We start from the raw sequence: 25,336 nt of genomic DNA, 5'->3' as shown, positions 1-25,336 counted from the left end.
GACTGCATTTTTCCTTGCTGCAAGCACAGAATAAATTTGTCCACATCATGAAGCGGCTGTTACAACATGATAAAATGGGCCTATTGTCTTGTGGCACATTTACAATTTTTCTGAGTAGATTGCAAAATACTATATTCTAAACGGTTAGGTAAACCATACTTAATTATTCTATGTTGTTCATCTCAATCGTGAGATAAGAATCGTCATCTTTTTGTTGGATTATTTCTACATTCATGGAAGTAACAAGTCTTGCTAATGTTAAGTTTAATATTAGTGTCCATATTATTCACTCCATGTTTGTTGTCAAAGAGCAATAAACAAACAAGTAAATACAGTTTAAAATGTGCACTTATTTACTATTCTTTATGAGGTGAAAGAATTGCCGAAGGAATTTCTTCTTCGGATGATACTGTGTATTATCAAATACCTGACACTACTCTACAACTAAGTATGAATTCCTCTTGAGGTCTGCATAAATGAAAATTCTGTTCTTTATGGATGAAAAATAAGCAAGAGGTAATGTAGGAAACATACAACTCAATTGGTAGTAGATGTCTGCTGATGCTCTGCAGGTTTCTGCAGCTGTGACACTACAGATTAAGTAGTCATTCAAACATGCCATATGTATCCATTTCCAGACATAAGTACAATGTCCTGTAGCACTACAGGAGGTAAATACATCGGATACATTTGTCATCTTTGAGAACTGGATGAATTGTTGACCATGAATAGGAGCTAGCAATTTCAATACACAAACAGAACAATGTGACAGAGAGGACAGCAAGGCAATCATACGGGGAAGAGGGAAGAAGAAAAAAGAAAAAGAAAGAAAGAAAAACGGGGAAGAAAAAAAAGAACATCCCTCTCCCCCTCCCCCCCCCCCAACAAACAAACAAACAAAAAACACAGATAAAATACTGCATACGCAGCAAGGGAAGTCTCATGTGTACTACCCTTCTTCTCATGGGGGACTTCAGCTTCCCAGGTGTCTGCTTGAGATACAGTCCAGTAAGGAGGAAATGGTCTGAGAGGCTCCTGGGGTGTGTGGACACAGGTGGTGAGGGAAGCAGCAAGGGAAGGTGCCCCACTTGACCTGTTGTTTGCAAACAGGGAAGGACCTGTGGGTGACATGATGGTTGGAGGACGAACTGGGCACAGCCATCACGGAGCGATAGGGTTTTTTGATCTTTGGCGAAGTGAGGAAGGCAGCTTGCAGAACCGCTGCCGTGGATTTCCAGAGGGCAGACACCGGCCTGTTTAGAGACCCGGCTGACAGAGTCCTTGGGGAGGCAGTTCTAAAGGCAGGGCACTCCAGGAAGGCTGAACTTTCTTCAAACATGAGATCCTAGTTTTAATCATAGAGTGCGAGTTCTGTCCTGCTCGGTGTTATTAGCAGCCAGCAGCAGCAGCAGGGTAACTCTGCCGCTCGGGACCGCTGTGCTGACTGCGCGGGTTACTCCCCGCTGGGCTTCCAGCGAATCGCAAAGCACAAGGGCAATGAGCGCTGCGCCACTTCAGCGAGCACACACTGCGTGCGCTTCCAAAACTAATTTTCACCAAGGATAGCCCAGCAGGCATTTACGTTTGTTCACCGCCACAACCGCCCCCGCCGGCCGCCTCGCCCCGCGACATGGCGGCGCTCCCGCGCTGCACGGAGGGCGGCCGGGCCGGGCCGGGCCGGGCCGGGCCGGGCCGGGCTGGCGGGCGGGCGGCGGCCCTCCGGCGGCGGCCCGCGGTGATTTTTGATCCCGGCCGGACCCCGTACCGCCCGGCCGGGCGGAATAAACAAACCCGGCGGCGCCCCGCCTCTCCCCTTTATATCCCCCCCCCCCCCCCCCCCCCCCCTTCCACCTCGGGCGGCGCGGGCCCGGCCGCGGACCGTTCCCCGGCGCTGCGGACCGTTAGAGCCGAGCCGTTGGGGCTGCGGCCGGACCGCGTCCCTCACGGCGCCGCCACCGCCTCAGCCTCAGTGAGCGTCCCGCCGGCCGCCCGCACCACCTGCCCTGCCCTGCCCTGCCCTGCCCTGGGGAGAGGTGAATAAAAAGCTCCCGGCCGCGTTGCCCCGGGACGTGGCTCGGCTGGGCTGCCTCGGCTCGCTGGCGTTGGGCGGCTCCTGGGGCAGGAGGTCGGGTGGAAAACGCCGTCAGGCAGCAGCTGCGAGCTTAATAAATGCCCTTTAATTTTTTTTTTTTTTTTTTTTTTTAGGGGTGGGAGGGCTTCAAGAGGGGTTCGTGGGTCAGCCAGCGTCCTGCGAGCAAACCGGTGGCTGTTACGTTTTAACGGTGCACCTCAACTGTGTGTTGTATTTTTTTTTTTAATTTTTTTTTTTTGAAGTTCTTCTTCTAAAAAAGAAAAAAAAAATAAGTTATTTATTCCGGTGAATTCACTCACAACCTGTTCGCCCTCTAAACCGCCAGGATCGCTGCCTGCCATGTGCTCGCCGCTGCTGCGGGTTGAAGCGGGTTCCCGAGGCAGGGTGCGTGGGGCTGGGAAGCTGCTCCTGGAGCTCGGAGGCGAGCTGGTGGCTTGATCCTAAGTGATTTTAAGGATTTAGAGCGTTTTAAATAGAGTATCTTGATAGCCTTTGATCAGATGGCTTAAATAAACAAAGGTTATTAAAAGTGAGAAAGCTGATCCTGCTGGGTGGATCAAAGCTTCCTGTAAACGCACTGATAAGGAATAGTAGATGGGGCTTGCCGTGATAAAGTGTACAAGCAGCCAAAGATCAATACTGTCGTGTGCAGGCAGCGCGAAGGTTGGTCGGTGCTAGCAGAGGATGGACGTGCTCCTTCAGTTATTGTGTATCTTGGTGGTGTTTTAGGTGTACCAGTGAGTGCTGGGATCAGTCAGTACTTTAGGTGTTATCTGAGCACGTGTTTCGATGATAGATAATGGCAAATAAGCATGTTAGTAATAGAAACAAGGAGACAGTGTGTGGGAAGATGCTGTTTTCAAAGTTTTTGGAAATCTGTGGCTTTATTAGCAGTTTATTTGGAGATGGAAGTGGTTCAAGAGGAACTGGGTTGTGTTTTTGGGCTATTCAGCATATTTTCCTTGAAACAGTAGATCACCGTATTTAAAGCTATGTGGTTATTCCACAGATGCTTGAAAGTCTGCTACTAACGTCAGCCTAGAGTCCTAAATTGTGATGTGCTGTTCATTTCTTTGTGGTGTTTGAACATTTGCCAGTTAAATGTAAATTCATTCATGTATACAAAGCTGTACACAGACCAGGAAGCTGCTGATGCTCAAACTGAGTTTCTGGGTGTGCATTACGCTCCTCTTAATATGTGTTTTGGGGGCTTACAGCAGCGCTTACAGTAGAGCTATTTGACCTGCAGTGTGGGTTAAGGTGGGTAACACAGAAAAGGGATTCGATGTTACTGAAATACTGGCTATGTTACTTTTATCACAGTTAGCTTTGTTACATCATGTCTAAAACTAGACTGAAGATCTTCAGGGCATTGTCCTGTCTTATGTTTCTGAGAAGTACTTATACACTTTAGGGAACTGAAGCTAGAAATACACCTTTTTGTTTCAGTCATTTCACAGTTTAGCTTCCTAAATGTCTCTTTGTTTATCACGTATTTAGGGTGGAGTAAGCTCTGTGTGCTTACAAATTGCTGCATCAGACATGCTAAAGCAGTGTTACATGTCATTAATGGGACCAACTTGGTATAATCTGTTGTTTTAATATAAAAATCTGACATGATCCATCCATGTATGCTGACATGGTTTGTAGAAAAGCATGACCTACAAATGAGTAAAACATTAAAAAAAAAAAAAAAATAAATTACTACGTGCTAGAAATAACAATTGCTATAATGTTGCCTTAAAATTATACGGTACATGTGTATAATGCTCATCTTATGTTGGTGATGCATGAATCTGAGTAATAGGTACTTTTGGCTGCAGGAGCTGTGTTCACAACTCTTACTGCTTGGAGCAGACTGCACAGAGAGTTGCACTAACAGCCTGCTAGTGATATGCAGAGCAGGAAGTTTTGAAACTGGGTCATTTATGGGAGCTGTCAATCCATGCCGTTATGGTGTTGCAATTAGGATTATTGAGGGGTCTTTTTGTAACAGGGTTAATTACTTCATTGACACATTAGTGAAAGTCTTCTCTCAAGACTATGGCTATTGCTAATACATAACACAAATGGAAACAATTTCAAATATTTGCCAGCAGGTTTTGCTTCCTTTTACCTTCATGCGGATTTTTCCTGTAGCCTATGTAGTAGGGAATCTTGTGTTTAGATAAATAGGGTTTGGGCAACAGGCTGTTATTTACTTCCAATATTTTACTGGACTTCAAAACTCTTACTTGAAAACTACTGTAGAAGTTGAAATAATGTTTCAGGTCATAGTTTGATCTGTGGAATTACGAAACTCCTTGTGGTATTTGAACGCTTTCTTGCTGTGATCAAAAAGCTTCCTTAAACACAGCCTCAAGCTCAATTACACCAGTGTGTTTTTAATTTTCTACGACTGGTCATTTCTATAGCAATACAGAATAACACTGCTCATAAGTCCTGAGCGGGGGGGGGAACTATACCAGCTTCTGAAAGGGTGCTAGCAAGCACCTCTAATTAGCTGAAAGCTTTTGAGGTATCAGCCCATTGTTTTTTCAGGGAGGGGGGAATGGGAGACATACTTTGAAACTGAAGTGCTAGGTGCTTAATAAAATGTGTCTGCCAGAATTGTAGGTGTGGTGTTAAAATATGAAGCCTGGCATGGTGGTAGGCCTTGGTGAATCACTGGATCCATCTTTAGGTGTTGCAGAAGTGGGATAATTTGATCCTGCTGTAATATGAATAGTATTGAAATGTCCTACCAACTGAATTAGCAATGTTAACAACTATCTGCAACTCAACTAGAAAATAACCTGCAATCTCATGTATTTGCAATTCACTTTATAAACTCATTGCCATCCATTATTATTATGTAGAAACACATAATTCAGGAATAAGGTTTTGTAAATTGATATCATGTTGTCACTATAGTATTTCAGTGAATTGGAACAGCAGAATTCCATGGGTAGTACTTGTTAAATGTACTTGTCAGCTGGGCTCTTAATTGCATGCCAACTACAATAAGACAGCAAAGGTATACTTATTGGTGTATTTATATTGGTGTATTTGTAGATGAAAGAAGGGAGTTTGCAGCCACTTTACGTACCTGTGTAGAGGTTCAGTTACATGTAATTATTTTCAGATTGTATGTGCAAAAAGAAGTACTTGGCAGCATTAGCCACTGCTGCCACTGTACAAATAAAGACTGTGTAGTGCTGTTGTACTGTTTACATTAAATATAAATACACCACAGTAGAGAGAGACTAGAAATTCCAAGCTTTTACTGAAGAGTCATACTATAGTTCACTTTTTTTTTCTTAAGCCAAGCACAGCAGGGAGTCTGCAGACAAAACTTCTAGTGTTGTCTGCTTTAGAGCAACATCCAGCATCATAAGTTCTTGTGTAACATGACTGAGCACTTTTATCTGGTGCTTTTTCTTGCTGTAAACATGCACCTGTAATCTTTTCTCTGAGCTTCAAGTATTTCGTGTCCAGCTAGTAAGAGCACGAAGTCTCTCAACTTTAACTAATTTCCTCAGCTGGTTAACTATATAGTTATTTAGCATTAAAATATTTGTAAATGTATGCACGCATGTGCATACGTGCACAGTCTTGTCTGCACAAAAATCCAAATGTATCCTGTTCTGTTATTTAAAGATTGACAAATATGAATTACTTATGATGTAGATATGATTGACCTATTTTTTCTAGATACATAGTTGTGGTCTGAGCAGCTAATCTGAATATCAGCATCAAGTAGATTCACAGCTCAATGGCCGTTTTCTCCTAAGATGTCCGGCTTCGTTTTCTCTTATTTTGAGAGAAATGGAGTTGAGTAACTTTGTATGACCAGAATGCTCTTTTCTGTAACCTTTTTGTCTCCTGTAAACTTAGGAGTAGAACATGGTTCTTTCATCTCTGAAAAGTGAAATGACATATTCCTTTTAAATAATTATTTTGGGTAATGGTCTCTGCCATGCTATTGTTGCATGTTGACATACCTGAGTATATATGGAGCACCTATACGATTTTGGACTGGAGAAATTCTGGAGTTAAGTGGTAAAGAGAGCCTGTTGAAACTTCTGCGGAGTCTCATGTTTTTCTGTAATAGTAGTTAACAAGGAACAGATTTATAGGTTATCTAAGCAGATAATTAAAGAACTTGTTTCAAACTATAAAGATTCCTTTTGAACAGTAATTTCAAGAAGTATGTATTATCTCACTACACCTCTGTCATAATATGTCAGCATATCTAGATGTCTGTTTTCTATGAAATTTATAGTCAGAGATGGATATCATCACTTTCAATACTCTGCTAATTGACCAAACTCTGGATGGAAAAACTGCAGTTTGACAAACATAGATATACCCAGGATCTAGCTTTAATGCTAGGTAAATGATTTGATCTTTAGAATGGTGTCACAGGGATGTACATGTTACTTTTAGCTACAGGCAACAACAGAAGGCATAAGTGTTACTTAGTTCTGTCTCCCCCCAGCATATCCTCTGTGTCTTGCTGTAAGAACAGGTGAACTTGATGTTTGTGGACGGTACCAGCTGAAATGCTGGGTTCACCTTCCTGTGGAGAAAACTGCTTGCTGAATCTCCAGTGCATTGCAAACAAAATTAAACTTATTGTAAAATAAGAGATAAGACTGCTTACCCAAAACTGGAGCTTGCATATGTGGATTATCTACTTCATTTTCAAATTGTGTTTGTCAGGCTCCGGGGATGGCATCTGAAATAGTTTCTAAGCACTAAATTATTCTATTCTATGGTGTCTTTTTCCACCCAGAACATGAAGACCAGCTTCTTTTAGAGCCGTCTTTTTTCCACTAAATCTCTCAAGAGCGAATGTATTAGCCTAAAATGTGTTTGGTAGATTTTTTTTTTTTATGTAATTCTTCTTTAGTTACCTAAGGTAATACAGTGTAGTCAGTTAAAATATAAATAAATTATACTGTATCTTTTTGATTTCTCCCTCATTGCCCCAATTCCAGCCCTGTCTTATGCTTTTTGAGCCAAAAAAACAGTTCTGTGGTTTAATGATATGAATTATTGCTTGTTTGATCAAACAATGTTTTCATTCTACCTTCTGTGCTACTTTCCCAGGAAACTGATAATTAAAAGAAGCCAGCTCAGTAGAATTTCAGACATGGCAATGGAATCTGCTATAATCAGTTCAGTCCCTACCACTGCATCTCGTTTTGCCTTACTACAACTGGAAAGTGATACTGATTCAGAGCCTGGAAAAGGCAGAAGTGGCCGACGTGCTGGTAAATCTCTAGCTTCAGGGTGTAGATCTACAAATGTGAAGAAAAGAGAGAAAAGAAGAAAAAAGAGAGAACAGCAGCAGAGTGAGGCCAATGAGGTAAAGGGATTGTATTTTCAACAGTGAGTAAGGTTGTTATCTCATAAAGAGTTTTTGCTGTCCCTGAAAAGTCATTGGTTTTTGTTTTCCCTATGAAAGAAGAAATACTTAATCACAGATTACATCTTTTTTTGTCTGTTTTGTTTTAAAATTACTTTTTTAGGTGAAAGTAGGATATTCCATTTTTTACAAGCTAGTGTGTACTTTATCTGACTAAACACAGATGTAGCCCAGGCTATAGAGTAGTAGGGTAAAGCATATGTTAAGGAAGTCCCTGTTGATAAAGTGATACTAAATTGTTTTTGTGCCTTCATTTTCACTTAGTGAAATAATCACTGTCAGTTAATGTTTATGCTTTAGCAGTGAATGTTGGAGTTGCAAAATTTGCGGGTTGTCACAATCACATTTTCTAATTATGTAAGGTGTTTTAAACATGGCAGTATTGTATCCATATGGTGCAGCAATTAGAGGTAATTCTTATTGCAGGTTTGTAAATATGACCTGTTGCAAACTATAAGGGCTATCTACATTATTCTTTTTTTCTACCTGAACATCTTGTTCTTCTGCTCATGCATGCCAAAACAGTATGCCACAGTTTCGTTGGTATTATGTTTAATTTAGTTCAGGTATGGGCAAACAGTAGTGTCTGGCAGAACGTGAAAACTGTAGGACACCGCTACCTATTCAGATTTGTTCAAAATATTTTCAGCAGGAAATATATATATTTATATTGTTATATTACTGCTGTTTCTAATCCACTGTTAAGATATATGAGAAATTCTGTTTTGGTACGTACCATAGCCAATTATACAAAAATATAGCCCAAATTGTAGAGTAGAGTAAAACATGTATATGTCTGTTTGCATGTGTCTAAATACTTTTGTTAGTCTGTTAAGGCTCTTTCTGTGTACTTGTTAATATATTGTTTAATATGAAACATAACTGTTTTTCAGCTCAGAAACCTTGCTTTTAAAAAGATTCCTCAGAAATCTTCTCATGGAGGCAGTTTATCTCAGCAAGAACAAAAACTGCATGCTACGATGAAGAAGGACTCTCAGGAAGAAAACTGGCAAGAGTGGAGACAAAGAGATGAGCAGGTACAGCTTACTGTGTTTAGCAGTCTTTGACTTTCCTGAAATAAGTTTCTTTATTAAGTCTCATGGATAAAGAGATATGGCTGAAGAGGAAGCAACAAAGTACTGCCACATGGAAGGAAAAGTTTCAGTGGAAATTCACAGGTTAAAAGAAGTCTTCTTGGTTCTTGACTTTAATTTGGCACTGAAATACTCCTTTTTGGTACTGAAGAATATATAGTGATTTTCTTGTACCATGCTGAATATTAATGTTTTGAATTGCTTGCAGTATTTCAACTATTTTAGGATAAAATAGCAGAGCCGAGCAAGTAAATAATCTTTTTAGGTTATCTATTGGGTAGTGTTTAAAGAAATCTTCTGGTACACTTTTTTTTTTTTTTTTTGAGATTCTTTCAAATTGGTTGGCTGCTATGCAGGTTTATTCTTTTTCATTTATTTCATCCCTATAGAACCTCAGACATCTGAATTCACTGTGGATAATGCAGTTTTGACTGTCTTGTTACGTCCTTCAGAGTAGTTTGCATGAACTTTTTCAAGGCAAACTGCAAATAAATGACACTGACTGGAATTAAAAAGTATTTAATGAAACTAATGAACTCCTATGCTGACAGCTAGTAGGATGATATTTTCATCTAGAGATTTTCAGCTTATATCTCACTAAAAAAGATTGTATTGAACTAATTCCAATTGTAGTTAATAGAAAATATAGAAAGCTATATTGACAAAAGATTGACAGTTGGATGCTGCCCTTGGTTTTTATATGTTGCTAATACTTTGATATAGGTTCTTTCTTAAACAGAATATATCCAAGTTCTTACCTTTGCAGGCTTCTGGATGGTTGTCCTATCAGTGGAGTAATGACCTAATAATCCTTTTGAAAATTTCCAGAGCTAATTACTTTAGAACTACTTCTAAGGTGCAGATTTGCTTTGTTCAGTAGGTAAAATTTTTGTATTCTGTATGCTACTAAGCAATTACTTGAGGTAAAAAGGAGAATCTTGTCTTATTATTGGATGGTGAAATGGTCAGATGAAGTTAACTCAATTATAAAAAAAAAAAAATAAAAAAATTTCTTATTCATTTTGATCTTACTGACATAGGCTACACTACTGTGTAGTTGCCTTGGAATTCTTTTGTTTTAAAAATACCTTTAGACCAATTACTATTATAGTGACATACAGTTGTTAAAGTCCTAAAGACATTTCTTTCTCATTTTTATAAGGAAAAGAAATAGCCAAATTCTGTCACAACTCTGAGACTGAAAAATAGGCTGTTCCGTAGCACAACTATACTTCGAACAGCTTTCTCTGGTTACAATGGACTGAGTGTAAGGAACAGAGGTACACTGTGGACCATCAGTATTTTTCCAAGAAATTCCTTGTTAAATTTAATTTTGCTACAGTAAATATTTAGAGAAATAGCTGTTCAGCATAATCACTGTTAAATTGCAGTGTAAACACAAAATAATTGTTTCAATTTACTGATACAACTCATGCACTGTAGGTTTCTTAGACAGCCATAGAGGTTATGGTGAACTTTTTTGGTTCATATATGATTTAAATCATCAGGTTTACACCAAAGTACCAAAGATACCGAAGTGCCAAAAATGTCCAGATCTACTTTGAATTTCTTACTTGACCCGGAAACTCTTAAAATGTAAATATTAAAATCTAATGGATGGGGAAAAAAATTGTCACTTGTGATTCCTGTTGTAGAACAACAATGAAAATGTTTGCCATAGTACAAAATATATAACATGAAGTGGGTATCTTGGGATATTCTTTATAAGATATGCATAATCAATAATCTCCTTTTAAAACGTTACATTATTTCACTGTTCGTAGTTGCCACTGCTGAATTACAGCACTGTCAGGCATTGAAATGGCTTTGTTTTTCTTGCATGATGGGGAAAAAAAGAAACAAGTGAAAATGGTGAGGACTTCAGTTTGGTTGTATCATACGCATCTCAAAAGCTTGCATCAAATGTTGGTTAGTGTTGTCAACTCTTGATTTCTGTTTTTTTTTTTGTTTGTTTGTTTGTTTCTTTGTTTGGCGGGGGTAAAAATTATACTGACAGTATTACCAGATCTAATAAAAACATCTCTGAATGGGAGAAACTGATTAACAGGAAGGTTCAAATTGCAACTTGCGCATATTTATCAGAGAGAAGAGATATGGACTCAAACTGTTCACGTTCAGAAGGCATGAAATCCTACTCTCTCACTTCCACAGCTTCCCTTGTCCAATAATACAGTATTGATGAAGAGGTAAATGTTGAATGGTATATTGTAAGGGAGGGTGATGCTCAGCACCAGATGAGAAACAGTGGGTCCCTGCTGTGGATGCACTTCCACAAAGAGCAGCTCCCAATACATGAAGAGTTCCTCCTGGCATATTTACCTTTCAATTTGCCATGCTACATGACAGTTTCCTTCTATTGGATTTTGACATCAAAAGTTAAGTTTGTCCAAACTATAGAGCTATTGCATAAATATGATGGATAATACTAGTCTTTTTTCAGCAAAGCTTTGAAGAGAGTCACTAAGTTTTTTGCATGGATTTCTATTTATGAGGGGTATTATGTGTACTCAGAGCTTAGTTATTAGAATTGTACCATGGGTACATAAGAAAAGGAATCTGTGGTTTCTGGATTTTGGATAGGTTTAAGTGATAATGAGCACATTCTGAAACTAAGACTGTGTGCACTGAAGCAGGACTGAATGTGCTTGGGAGTCTTTTGGGTAGATGACTGTCGTTGAGAATACTCAGGTCTAAGCAGCAGCTCAGTGGAGTGCTTTAGAAGTAGTGACCTTTGTTCTGCTTATGGACAGCTTCAGACATGCTCAGCCCTGTCCAGAACGGAATGGCTACTAGGTAAATTAATTATGATAGGGTTATTGTTGTATTAGAGATCACATAATGTATTTATTTAATATTCATAGTAACAGTATGACAGCACCATTTTGTGATAATTATTTAGCACACAGGATTCTAAATTGCTGCTTACAGACACACTAAGTGATAAAAGCATGCAAGTTAATCTTTTTGTGAACATACCATATTTTTGTATGTTAACTGTTCTCTTTTGGGTATTTTTTTCCCTATCCTCATTCTCTCTCACTCTCTCTTTTTTTTTAAATGTTCATATTGTTATAAATTGCTCAGTCCCAAAATAGGATTATAATCAAAGTTTATAATTTATTAAAAGAATAGAGGTAAGCAAACAGCGCTGGGTGCATTGGGAGTCTCCGCTCTACCTAGACCCACACCAGTTACATCAAGTAGCTGATTTTTATGCTCCTAGGCTAGTACATATTCATTACTACTTCTAAAAAAAAAAAAAAAAAAAAAAAGGGTTATTATAATTAGCTTCTGGGATCCAAACCCTCCTACTGGAGCATGTGCATCGGTCTCCGGTGGTTCCCCTGAGGGTCTCTGGGGATCTTTCATGCTGAAGGCTCATAGTCTTCCTCTCAGTTTTTTTTTCTTGTCCTTCCCCTTTGTACTCCTTGGCAGCATGTCAAAAGTTTACACAGCGTCCCCTGCAAGTTTTGTCTTCTAGCCATCCTTCAGCTTTTCTTCTCCTTAATCTCCTGGCCACCTGGCCAGATATCAGGGGCTTGCATAGTGTCCCATTCAGAAGCCATAACAGTTACTAGTTGTTGGCAGTTGTTCTGAAACCCCCAAACATCAGAGACCTCAAAGAAAGAACATACAAATATAAATAGCTCTCTATTGACACTTCACGTGTTGTTAAAACATTCCTCCCAGGCCATTCACAGGGACACTCCAGTCACATCTATAGCAGTGCTAAATCAACCACAAAGAAGGCAAAAAGGCTGTAACTGTTAGGAACAAGAGTTTGGAATAACAAAAACAAATAGGCTCATGGATTTGAGGAATATTTCTGAAGATTTGATAAATTGACTATAATGAGGGGGAGACTGGGACACTGGGAGGAAAGGGAAGAAACCACATCTGTGGAAGAATTAAATTGACAGTGCAGGACCCAGAGACAGACAGAACTGCTCTCTATTGACACGAATTGTTACAATATTCCTTTGCAAGGGACAAGAACTATATACATTAACCATTCTTTTTCTTAGACTTGTGGTTATACAAGGGTATGTAAGACAGAAGGTCACATTCATCATACCATGCGGCCCCAGCACTGTTCCATACTGACACGAATCAGATGAACATATATCACAATATGGAGCTTTTCAGTGTAATAGAAAAGTCCTAATTTTTGATAGATAACTACCATGGTCAGAATGGATTTAACAGTTGTGGGCAAAAGCAGTTCACTTATTTGGGGAGGAATTTCAGTCAGTTTAACCAATTCCTAATTACTGATTCTAGTACTGAAAGAAAACAAAGAAATAAGGTTCAAAAACAAACAAAAATCACAGAATTTCTAGGTTGGAAGAGACCTCAAGATCATCGAGTCCAACCTCTGACCAAACACTAACAGTCCTCCACTAAACCATATCCCTAAGCTCTACATCTAAACGTCTTTTAAAGACTTCCAGGGATGGTGACTCCACCACTTCCCTGGGCAGCCCGTTCCAGTGTCCAACAACCCTTTCGGTAAAGAAGTTCTTCCTAACATCCAACCTAAAACTCCCCTGGCACAACTTTAGCCCATTCCCCCTCGTCCTGTCACCAGGCACATGGGAGAACAGGCCAACCCCCACCTCACTACAGCCTCCTTTAAGGTACCTGTAGAGAGCAATAAGGTCACCCCTGAGCCTCCTTTTCTCCAGGCTGAACAAGCCCAGCTCCCTCAGCCGCTCCTCGTAGGACTTGTTCTCCAGGCCCCTCACCAGCTTCGTCGCCCTTCTCTGGACTCGCTCGAGCACCTCCATGTCCTTCTTGTAGCGAGGGTCCCAAGACTGAACACAGTGCTCGAGGTGCGGCCTCACCAGAGCCAAGTACAGGGGGACGATCACTTCCCTAGCCCTGCTGGCCACACTGCTTCTTATGCAAGCCAGGATGCTGTTGGCCTTCTTGGCCACCTGAGCACACTGCTGGCTCATATTCAGCCGACTATCAACCACTACTCCCAGGTCCTTCTCTGCCTGGCAGCTCTCCAACCACTCCTCTCCCAGCCTGTAGCTCTGCTTGGGGTTATTGCGCCCCAGGTGCAGGACCTGGCACTCGGCCTTGTTGAACTTCGTGCAGCTGACCTCAGCCCATCGGTGCAGCCTGTCCAGATCCTCCTGCAGAGCCTTCCTGCCCTCGAGCAGATCGACACACGCACCTAACTTGGTGTCATCTGCCAACTTACTGAGGGTGCACTCAATGCCCTCATCCAGAAGTCAAACAGAAGAAACCTCACTGTTGTCTCTGTAAAACCTTTCCTTCCCACTTTTTGCTCCCCATTCTCATTGCTGCATGCTGCACTTCTTTTATCAGAAATAAAAGCAGAGAATATCTCAAAATCATTCAGGTTGGCTTAGCTCTGCTCTCCTGTTAAATGGTCTAAAAAAAAGGGTGCTTACTCTTTTCTGCACAATGAAAGAACACAGACTCTGATCTTTTGATGATGATGCTTTAATCCGTTAGCATCCCTCTTATTTTTGTTTAAAATTATTTTTATTTTTAGTCTGAAATAAATCTCATAAACAAGTCTTCAAGATGGGATACGTGTTCCATAAAGATTTTTATAACTTACTGTTTGGTTACATCTTTCAAACAGTTTGGCAAAGCAAGTTATTTTATTACTCATAATACAAAAAGGTATATCTGTTATTAATAATGCCATGTTCACATCAGTAAAGCTTTCTGGTTACTCTACTGATACATGAATCAAAACAGAAATTTTAATGTGGTCTTGGTTTTGTCTGCTTTTTCTCTTTATTTTTATTTTTTTTAATGTTTTAACAAACCAGTCACAAGGAATGTTAATTTTGTTTCTTCAGCTGACATCTGACATGTTTGAAGCTGATCTTGAAAAAGCTTTGCTGCTGAGCAAACTGGAATATGAAGAGCACAAAAAGGTATTTCCGGGATTCATCCTAATGTAAAAACAGTGGAAGTTTTTGAGATTTGAATTTTAAAAGTAAAGTAAATCACTCTTAAAAGTACGGCTCTTTCATTTACATTGTCTGCCTCCTCTCCTCAGATCCTTGAGAGTTTAGAAAAATAGAGGATTTGAGAGAAAGCATATCTAAAAATATATTGGGTGGTTTGTTTTGTTTTTAATTGGCCTGTGAAGAGTACAACAAGAAATCCAGATCCTGATCTTGCTCAGAACAAATCTGGCACACTTGGAGAGTCAGAGGATCAAAGCACTGACTTCTCTTAAACTGTTAGTTACATTTAAAGCTGTTGCATTTTCACTAACAACCTTTCTCTGTTTTAAATATTTTATTTCTGATAAGCTGTATACATTTCCCTCAGCTGGTCAGGGAATAGATTGGTTCAGACTGCTATTTTCTGAGTGGTTCTTACAAAATACTGAGGAGTTTTCTTTAAAAGTGTGGTTAAATAAATTTTAATTTCTAACAGGAACTTGCTTCTTAGCATTAACTCAGGAGACAATGAAATGTTACAAAAAATACAAGTTTAACCATAATTATGCATCGTGATGAAATAAAATTTACACATGCACTTCTGTGCAAATATACTCATAAGGTACTTCAGTTATTGGAGGAGGGAGAATACCACAATGCTTAAAACCCAGAGTTAAATTTTTCACTGGTTTACTAGAAGTACTTTTTGAAAATGAAGACAATCTTCAGGCGTAGTAGCGTTTTTTACTTTGTGCAGACTTTTTTGAGAATTACCTTTCAATAAACAGTACACAAGTACAGGTTAAAAACATTGTTTTCATGGAAAGAAAAGTACTCAATTTCCATCTTTTTTTCATATAACATTTCTTCCTTAAGACTCCCTAGTTGGGCTAAAATAGAACAAAACATCTGGGATAGTGACACTTTGCTAAAAATGTTAATGCAGATATGGGGGGAAGTGTTGTTTAGGTTCAAATGGATATCGTGTACCAGCCTGTCTGATTTCAAAAGGAGACAGCTGTTAAGAGCATTGCTGAACACTAATTATTCTTACTCCTCCTGAATGAGTAAGTATATTTTAAGAATAAAATGAAGGTACAGTAGACCTGTTTATTTTCTTTAAAGGAAATGCTAACCTTCTTGCATTTGATTACCTTATATTCTAAATCTGAGTTTTTATATAAAATTGTGGAGGTGATTGAGGGGGTATTAGGCTGATAATTCATTTGTGATTTAGTGAAGAGCAATGCTCTACTTCAGAAAACAGAACCGATGCTTAATTGCTGATATGTGCCTTACACTCTTTAAACCAATCTGAAGCCTGCAAATTCCTGTTCAGGCCAAAGTCTCCTTTAATATATCATCACCATATTTTTCCTTTATAAAGCTTCAGATAAAACAATATTTGGGTATTGAAGAAAATTATACCAGTGGGACTTTATTCTTCTAGGAATATGAAAACAATGAATGTACTTCACCTCAGTCAAAGTCTGTGAATAAGAAAGAGAAAAGAAAGAACCAGCAAGGAAAAGACAAACCTCTCACTGTGCCCCTGAAAGATTTTCAGTCAGACAGTAATATAGGTATGCCTTATCATACCATGTGAGCTGTTCTACTTGGAATTTTGATAGTGTGTATGCTAACAGCAAAATGACCTTCTGTCTCTTTTCATTAATACTGTGTTTGAAAAAACACTAAATGAGTTGAAGTTAACATGTCCTACAAAGTCTAAAATATAATTGTTCATTATATAATAATAGACTAGTTAAATAAGCAGGAAAAAAGAAAAGGTTAAAGAAAACATAATTTAATGTATCCCTGGGGTGGGAAGTAAACTCAAATATTGTGTCCATTTTAATCTGTAAGTGTTTTTTGGAGTGATGTAGTATGTCTGCATTCTTCAGGCAACTGAGTTCTTCTGTTTTGAATAATAGCAAGTCAGTTTGACTTTCTTCAATACTGTTTTTTATTAAAATGTGCAAATACAGAAAGAATTTTTATATACTTGTTATGGGTTATATATTTTTGTCTATAGAGAAAAGCTTCTGAAATTTAGTGAGGAAGTAAGTTTAAGGTAGAGTCTGGAAAAGGAAGTTATTTGTTTCCTAACATCCTCTTTCTAAGGATGTTTTTTATGTAAATTTACAACATTATAATTCAAATTCTTTCCAGATAATTTGAATATAAGAAAAAGAGAAATAGCACAGTGTTAGTATCTTAAGACGAGGCAATGGGAGGCATTCAGGTATACAGTGAGAAATATGCTATAAAATCCTAAGTTAAAAACAATACCGAACAAGAAGTTGTAAGCATATGTGCCAAAAACATTGCCTTCCACTTTAACTGAAGCAAATGTATATGGGATGCTGCTTTTGATTTAAATAGTGTGAAAGGACTGAGAAAAAAATCAAATATACAGAGATTAACCCAAAATGCACTTTATAATGCTTTTTACTTTTTTAATGTGGCATTGAGAGGCAACTAATGTGGAAGAACTCCAATACTTTTTTTTTTTTTTTTTTGTCCCCCCTTTTCAAAATGGCTTGCTTTAATAGTGAGCTATATAAAATATCAGTGACTTCTTGTTGTCATTTCATTTTTTCTATTCCTTTCAGATAACCTTGCTAAAAAACATGAGGTAAGTCTTACCTTTTTTCTTACTCAGCTAAATTTTCTTACTAAATAAAAATAAATCTTATATTTAGAAAGTAATTGCTTGGGCGCTCTCTGTAGTGACAAACAGCTATATATTCCCAAACTGACTGATCTGCATTTGGAAAACTTTTACAGGTGCAGATATAGGTATGTATGTCTGTAGTGTAGTACTTGAGAACTTAGTGTTGGCTTTCTTAGAGATAGCTCTTGCTTCTTCAGTTCTCAGATAGTGTTAAACTTTGATGCAAATTGTAAATTTGTACGTTCAAAAATAAAAATCGTAATACAAACAAGAAGCATTAAGAAAGAAAGCTAAGAAAGGCTAAGAAAAGGTTAAGAAAGTGCTGTAATGTTACTATGTTGTGGTACAGTGCGCAAATATTAAAGCTCGTAGAGGGAAAAACAGTTAACAGTGAAGTGAAACAAAACAGTAAGGGCACAGTGCAAAAGTATTTAAATCTGATTTAAAATTAGATGTTTCGTGTAATCCCATAATCAGTTAAATGATGACCTTTAATTTCTAGCTCTTCAACCGGTATCATATTCTTTAGGTAGAAATCACAATATTGTCAGGATGTACAAGACAAAATAATATCAGGATGTTGTCTTCCATGACTGAGGTTATTTTTGAAGCGTGTTGAAGCATGAAGCAATGAAGCATGAAGCTCAATAATAATCTGTGTAAAGGGAAATCTGTTATGATGTTTACTTTTGACAGGAGGTGAGCTCTTCCCAGACTTCACTGAATGATGGAAGATTTTTCAACAGGCTAGATGATGATGTTCACAAAATACTTAAAAGAGAAAAAAGAAGAGACCAGCTTGCTGACTGCAATGAAACAGACAACTGCACATCTCATGAGCACAGCCAGGCATGTAAAATAGAAGTCACTCTGAATTGAAAAAGTTTCTTGAAACTATGACAATGATGAGAAGATAGTGCTAATTACAAGCTGGATAATCTTAAAGAACCTAAACAAAGAACAAAAACTGACAAAATCCTGTAACATATTTTTTAATACTTTTATTAAACTGAAGAGGTGTTTAAATCATGTGTGATCAAAATACTTTCCTCACAGAACATGCCAATACTTATTACTGTATTTCTTATTTATTCTTTTGGCATTTGTGAAGATACTCTGATCCGATTTCCATTAAAAAAAAAATAAATCTAGTTTATAATAGAGAAATAAGTTGCCTTTCCTAAAAACTGAATTCACATGACTCAATTATTAATAAATGATACTTGCTTGTTTACAGGAAAGCCTTATGAAAGATGGAAGAACAGAACAACTAAAGCTTGAGCTTGAAAAGAAAGATGCAGAAATTCAGCAACTTAAAAATATAATAACTCAGTGGGAGGTATGTAGCTTAAAAAGCTTTAAAGTAGTGAACAAAATTTAACTTTAGTTGTGTCTTATTATCCATTTTGAAATAAAGTATGTATTAATCTGTGGAGATGATTTAGTTTGGACACAAATTGTCTTTATAGAGCAAAAATATTCCTCTTCTGCTACTTGAAGTGGTCTTTTTTGGTAAGTTAAGAATCTAAAAATAATTAGGAGAATCAATGCAGAATACCCTGAAATAATCTTTGTATCTGGCATATCTGTTACTAGTTGTTTTCTAGTGTTGCTATTTTATTCATTGTCTAAAAAAAATTAAAGTAGTAATCTAAGACTAGGCAAGGTATTCACCAATCTGATCTGTCTTGGAAGTTAGCTCTGCTTAGGGCAGGAGGTTGGATTTCCTCGTGTCTTTTCCAATTTGTAAAATGGAATTTATTCTTTTTTAATTCAAATAAGCTTTTCAAATAGTTCAAATTCAAATAAGTAACTACTTATTTGTTGTAGGTTTTTTGTTGTTGTTTTTCTTTAGAGATTCAGTCCACTATCTGAACTGTGTATCTCTAGAATCTCTTTTTAAAGAGAACAGTATTTGGAAATGTTTAAGAGGATTCCCTTAAAGCTGCGGTGTAGCAAGAATGAAATTCTGTATTCTGTCTTCTATTAAATACAAATAAAACTGGAGTCAGACTCAATATATACTGATGCACACCAGGAAAATAGATTTGCTCTTTAATAATTACACAATATTGCTATATACTGGAATAGCTAGGAAAAATGCCTTTAGTTGTTTCCATGTGTGCAGGCAGTATTAACACTATGGAGAGTATCTAGAGCAACAAGGGCAGCAAAATGTCATCGAGGAACTGGTATTGCAACAAAAAGAGTGAAGCAGCATGGAATTAAATTATTTTATTATGATTTTTATTCATTGCTTAAGGTAGATTGAGCAAGTTGATTTGGGAGTCTTCTGATGCTTCAAAGAAGACTATTACTGGTATTAATAAAGACATAAACTTTATTAAAAGCTGTTTTCACTGTGTACTAGAGTTGTAATCCCCAGGTTATTTTTTTTTTTTTTTAAGTATAAATCTGTTCAGATTTACCATTGTTAGAACTTCACTGCGTTTGGCAGAATACAGAAAATGCATATGGATATTGGTGAGATGATAGATGATGATACAGCTGTTTAATTTTGTAAACTTGTCCAGGTAGTCCAGAGTTTTAGGTGGCCATCAAAGGTCTTGCTTAAGTGTAAGTTTTTGAAACATTAAAATACCACATCTGTTAAAATGCCATTTCATTTCCTTCCAGTTCCTGTAAATGTTAATGTTTATTGTTTGTGGCTGTGATACAGTGTGTTGGTATACTGGAATTGGAAGTGCTATTATTTAAAACAAAACAAAACAAAAAAACACAACTACAAACTGTGGTAGGGCTGCAGTTACTGGGTGTATGCACATGTGCATGGTTCCATGACATTAAGAAACTGGAAAATTCACGAACAATATTAATAGTGTTTTTTTTTCATGTTTTCAATGCATTGGAGGGTAAGCAGTAGCTTCAACTTTTTTAGGGGGAGTAAGATTTGTGAGGACTAGGTGATATTCTAAGTGGAAGGTGATAGCTTCTTTTAAAAAAAAAAAAAAAAAAAAAAAAAGTGTGCTTGAAATAGAACTTCATGTGCAGTTTTCTTTCAAGAGCCTATGGGAACCAGAGATTCATGACAAGAAAAATAAGTTTAGTTAAGATAACATGGCTAAAATGCACATTGGTGGCCGGTTAAGGAAAAGGCTGCCTTATGAAGAAAGTGTATCATATTGGAAAAAAATCAAAAAAGGGGTTCTTGAAAAGTAACCTCTAAAGAGTTGAAAAGGAGAGATGGTAACTACGAACTAAAAATACTGAGTGAAATAGTCTGTAGAGCAGCAAGATCTTACTCTACTCAACAAGTAATATGAAAACTCTTTGTATTATCCAGAAAGTGTGTTTATAATTGTGTGCTGTCTGAATGCTTTTCTGGCAAGAAACCATAAAGCCTTTGATGCAACAGGCCTTTATAATTCAGGCAGCTCTAAATGCTTGTTCTTGTACTGACACAACTCATATTTTAACTTCCTCTAAGGCTTGTGGTTGCCTTAATTTCTGGGCTTTCAGTTATTCACCCATTTCACTTGTCACGTATCCATTACTTTGGTTGTTACTTATCTAAGACAAATCAGATTCTCTGCAGCAGTGATGATTTTCAACCCGAAAACCTTTTATTCGTGGTTATTTAAAGAATGTTTTTATAGTGTATACAGGTAATAATTTATTTTCTTTCATACAGGCAAAGTATAAAGAAGTAAAAGCAAGAAATGCACAACTTCTGAATATGCTTCAAGAAGGTGAAAGTAAGTAAGAGTTTTATCAGGGAATTTCAAAATTCTTTTAAAAACCCGGGAAAACTTTCCAAGCAGCTTTTTTTTTTTTTTTTTTTTTTTTTTTTTTTTTTTTTTTTTAATAAAAATAGTTGTCATAGTGACTAGAAAGAACTAGGAAGCCATTGATTTGCAGAAATTCCAGTAAAACAGAGGGTTTGGACCTCACAGTACTGCATTTCTGATAATACATAATCAAACATTTTGAGATCATTCTTTGAAATTTAAACTGCTTAGTTATGTTTTAGGTAGAGTGATTCTTTGTGTTGGACTTTGTTTTCCTAGTGACTTGATCTGTTCTGGACTGATCTCATTAGCCTCAAGTGGCACTGATTCTGGTAAATGTTCAGTTCTTGTATTTTTGCAAACTGCTCTGAATGGTTGGAAACGCTCTACGTCAAGCATTTTGCCATACAATGAATAGGGACAGCTAAACACTATTATACATGAAATGATAGTTCTCTTCTGTTGTAGCACTGTTCATAGTTCCTATAATTCAGAGTTTTTGTCAAAGATTGAAAAAATATATACACACAGATGTGCATATTTATGCACATATATACATAATTATTCTAGTATCTTTTTATGTGTTAGGCATAGTTATCCCTTAATATCCCTAATGTTGTATGAAGTAATTGTATGGGTCTGTGATACCAGGCACACTAATTGCCTTAAAAAATTGCCTTTGCTTTTCAATTTCTTAATTTATCTCTTACGTGTATTTTCCTCTCTAGGTTAGATTTTTGAGTTAAAAAAAATCTTTTTTTTTTTTTTTTTTTTTCTTCAAGTGAGTTTATAAAAAAGCTAAGCTGTTTGTAGTTCTCAATGATATTATGAATGTTTCATAATGTTAACTCATTGGAACTTTATTACTTCAAGTCAGTTCTGAACCAAGTACAAATGTTTTCATCTTGAAAGGAAGGAGGTAAAGTTCTGAAGGTTTTTTCTATGCATGTGTTGGAATATAAAAAACATGCAACTTTGTGGTTTTACCAAATCCAATCTTGTACAGAGTTAAGAGTATTCTGTATTTTGTCTCCAAAATTTGCTTATGGGGTTAAGTGTTGTGTAAGTAGTGCAAGGTTGAGGTTTAACCTTCAGAATTTTTCAAGCTGCTACTAATGGCATTGGTAGCTAATACCTACTTTTGATAGATATTGTCTGTTGTCTCAGTGAAGGCAGAGTTATTCAGAAGTAACAAAATAGTGAATTAAAGAAACATCATAGTGCTGTTGCAGAGGAAGACCTGCAGATCCAGGAAAAATCCTCATGCTTTGCTGTCTCTTTTTGTCTCTGTAGTGAAAGACAAAGCAGAGATACTCCAACAGGTTAATGAATCACAAATTATCAAAAATGAATTGACCTTACAGGTAAGCAAGGTTTTCTTAATGTACTTCAAAAATGCCAAGGCAATGATAGGAGGAAGCTGAAACCACAACTTGCTTGAAGTAAAAAATGTTATGTAGCGCTAGGCTAATGAAATGTATGTCAGAGGACATGTAAATCTCTGGTATGGTTAACTGAAAACTCTTTCTGGAAAGACAGCAGACTTCAGCATGCCTGAAAGGATTTTGCCTTCAACAGTGCCTTAAGAACATCATCCTTTGGTAACCCCAGCTCAGAAGCAATGAAGGGTGCTTCAGAAGATGCTTTTTTTTCCGTATGCTGTTTCAGCATTGTTTTTTGGTGGTGGTGGTCTGGAGGTTGTTGTTTTTGTTTTTGTTTGTTTCTAGTCTCTGGTTTGGAAAAGGCTGCTGTATAAACACAAGTGAAGTGCAGATGACTTATAAGCATGACTGTTGGCAAGCCACCACTGTGAAGAGCACACAAGATTTTTAAGCTTAGCTTCAGTTTATGGCTACTATTCTAAGCCTTTAACTCATCTAAACTTATTATCAATTTAGTAAATTGTCTAAACTTATTATCAAGTAGTAGTTTTTAAGGACGACATAGTAAGCTTATCTGTATTGCATAATATTGCATCAATTAATTGCTCTATGGAAGAAATTAATGCAGAGTTCAAAAGTCAGAAGAGTTTTTAACTATATAGCTTTTCAACAACATTATACAGGTAAACCTGTAAATGTTGCTTTGGAAATAATGGTCATTAAAGAATGTTTTGTAGCTGGTAGTTTTTCTTGAATCCAGCACATATTACTGGTTTGTCCACATGATGCTAATGGAGAACTAAGTTGACTTGATAAACTTGTAGATGTTAACCATACTTTATAAATGAATATTCTGTATATTTTTTAGGTAACTACACTTCATGCTGCATTAGAGCAAGAAAGGTCCAAAGTGAAACTACTGCAGGCAGAATTAACAAAATACCAGGTATTGTTATTTTACATACCTGTAATTTTATCTGTTGTTGATGTAACTGAGACTGTCATGAGGTAACGTGCTCCAAGCTGACCTGTTAGCTTGAATGTTTTTAATTTAAGAAATAATTTTCAGTTCAAGATGTAGGGGAAAAAAAACGCACAGTAGCAAAACCAATTTGTACTTTAAAACTTGAAGTATGCTGGTAAATAAAAGCAAGAAGTTCCACCCATGCTGTACCTAATTGTGTAATTGCACTAACTGTAGATTTCATAGTGTTTTTTTTTTTTTTTTTTTTTTTTCTCACACATTCTTCCCTCAGTTCTGTATCAGAGTTTTGTCTCTAGCCAAATCTTTGTAGGAGATGAACACCAAGTTGTGTCAAAATTGAGTGCTAAGATCAGTGTCTTGCTGACTGTGCATATTCTGTTTAGCATGGCCACTAACACAAATCATATCAGTAAATTTCAGTTAACCGCAGTATAAACAATATGATGCTCAACATTCTGTCTTTTTTTTGACGACAGCAAATATTCAATCCCATGAGACTGAGGATTTGTACTTGTGCATGGCTTGGCACATTTTATATTTTTCTTTGGCTGTGACCTTTTGCATAAGTTGCAGGGAGAGCTTATAGGATATAGTTGAAACTGTTAAGGTAGCCCTGTAGACTTTGGCAAACAAATGTCTTCAGATAACGTAAATTCTGTGGCTGACGTTACATTGATTCTACAGGTAATTTTTTGTCTTTCTCTTTTTGTCATCTCCAAGTCACTTTACCGCAAGTGAACAAGCTGTTTCTTAAAATTGTTGTGCAGCAGTTGCCAAATACAGGTAGTTCAAAAATAGCTAGTTCAGCCCCTTATAGACAGAAGAAGCCTTACAGAAGCCTTCCCCTTAGGGAGACGCTGACTGCTCACACCACTAAGTGAAACTAAAGTAAATCCATTACTGTTGCATTCATTCATATCACTGTTCTCACTACTATAGCTAGTATTTTGCTAATATTTAGTATTTTTTGTAAGCAGACAATTTTTATTAAGAAAAGTTCATCATGACTTGTAATAAGCAGGATTAACAGTGTAACAGTATTGACTGAAAAACATCTTCCTTTACATGCTTTTTTAATTACCACAAAATCACCTCGTCTGTTAGTCTTTGCCACATCCCCTGGTATATGCTTTTATCTTTACATGTTTTTCTGTGTTTTTTAATGCTTTTTTTTCTGCTTTTTTTTTTTAATTTGCTTATTTAAAAAAAAAAATGGTCTCGTCTGCCATGCAGGGATCATTGTTTCTACTTTTATTATTCTACACTGTAATATTTCCAGGAAGACCACAATAACCCTTCTTACCTCCATTTCTTGCATTGGTTTTGATAACACCAGGTTTGCTATCTTTAGGGAATACTTCTCTGAAATATGAGGAAGCCTTTAAAAAATTTGGATCAAAAATGTGTGGGTTAAAAATAATAAAGAAAAGCAATAAACCAGAGTGGTTTTTATCACCAGATGTTAAAATCTCAATTCTGTACCCTATAAATACCTCATCTGTTTTCATTTATGTAACTGTATTTGGTGTTCAGATGGGTTTGTGTCCCCATAATATTTGTATATCTTATGCAACTCCTTTTCTTTTACTTGATAATTTATACTAATTTAATAAAGAAAATAACTGCAGATGGAAAATGTCATGTCTACTACATTAACTAAGCATTTGTTTACCTTCTCTTACAGAGTTGGAAAAGAGGTAAAAGGCACTTAGAATCTGACCAGTGCAGGTGATCTCCTTTGCCACCAGATTCAATGCAAAAAACATCCATTTTTTCTTCAGGGTTTTGCAGAAATTTATATATTTGTTGTACAACTGCTGAACTATGCAGTTTTTGAAGAGAAGTTAATTACTAGTCTGATTAACATTCTGAATAATTGATTTGTTGCACTTAAAAGAAAAATAAGAAAACTAGCATTCTGGCAAAGCTTAAACTTGTAATTGTAATGCTACTAGTTTTTTATCATTCAATAAAACTTACTCTTCCA

General features: G+C 37.0%; 2 protein-coding genes across 2 annotated transcripts in view; both read left to right on the top strand.

The window, feature by feature from the left end:
• The window catches only part of KIF27 (kinesin family member 27), a 30,804-nt gene extending 23,598 nt beyond the window's left edge, over positions 1-7,206 (top strand). Inside the window, exon 17 of the mRNA XM_032206009.1 lies at positions 7,187-7,206. Coding sequence (XP_032061900.1) covers positions 7,187-7,188 — 2 coding nt within the window. The 3' untranslated portion in view covers positions 7,189-7,206. The remainder of the gene's footprint in view (positions 1-7,186) is intronic.
• GKAP1 (G kinase anchoring protein 1) lies at positions 1,991-25,336 on the top strand. The gene is made up of 12 exons (XM_032206010.1): positions 1,991-2,033; positions 7,187-7,445; positions 8,399-8,542; positions 14,464-14,541; positions 16,007-16,139; positions 17,172-17,194; positions 17,930-18,082; positions 18,471-18,572; positions 20,886-20,949; positions 22,276-22,346; positions 23,233-23,310; positions 25,034-25,336. The coding sequence occupies exons 2-12, from the start codon at positions 7,230-7,232 to the stop codon at positions 25,079-25,081; spliced, it is 1,110 nt and encodes a 369-aa protein (XP_032061901.1). The 5' UTR covers positions 1,991-2,033; positions 7,187-7,229; the 3' UTR covers positions 25,082-25,336.

This window comes from Aythya fuligula, chromosome Z, assembly GCF_009819795.1.
Source record: "Aythya fuligula isolate bAytFul2 chromosome Z, bAytFul2.pri, whole genome shotgun sequence".
NCBI lineage: Eukaryota > Metazoa > Chordata > Aves > Anseriformes > Anatidae > Aythya > Aythya fuligula.
The sequence above is the reverse complement of the archived record's forward strand: the minus strand, read 5'-3'. Positions and strand labels throughout refer to the sequence as shown.

Bases quoted from the DNA above. Each gene is read 5' to 3' on its own strand.
- GKAP1 (XM_032206010.1), top strand. From the start codon at position 7,230: ATGGCAATGGAATCTGCTATAATCAGTTCAGTCCCTACCACTGCATCT. The intron at 14,542-16,006 runs GTATTTCCGGGA...TTATTCTTCTAG, and splicing joins AATATGAAGAGCACAAAAAG to GAATATGAAAACAATGAATG. The intron at 20,950-22,275 runs GTAAGTAAGAGT...TTGTCTCTGTAG, and splicing joins TATGCTTCAAGAAGGTGAAA to TGAAAGACAAAGCAGAGATA.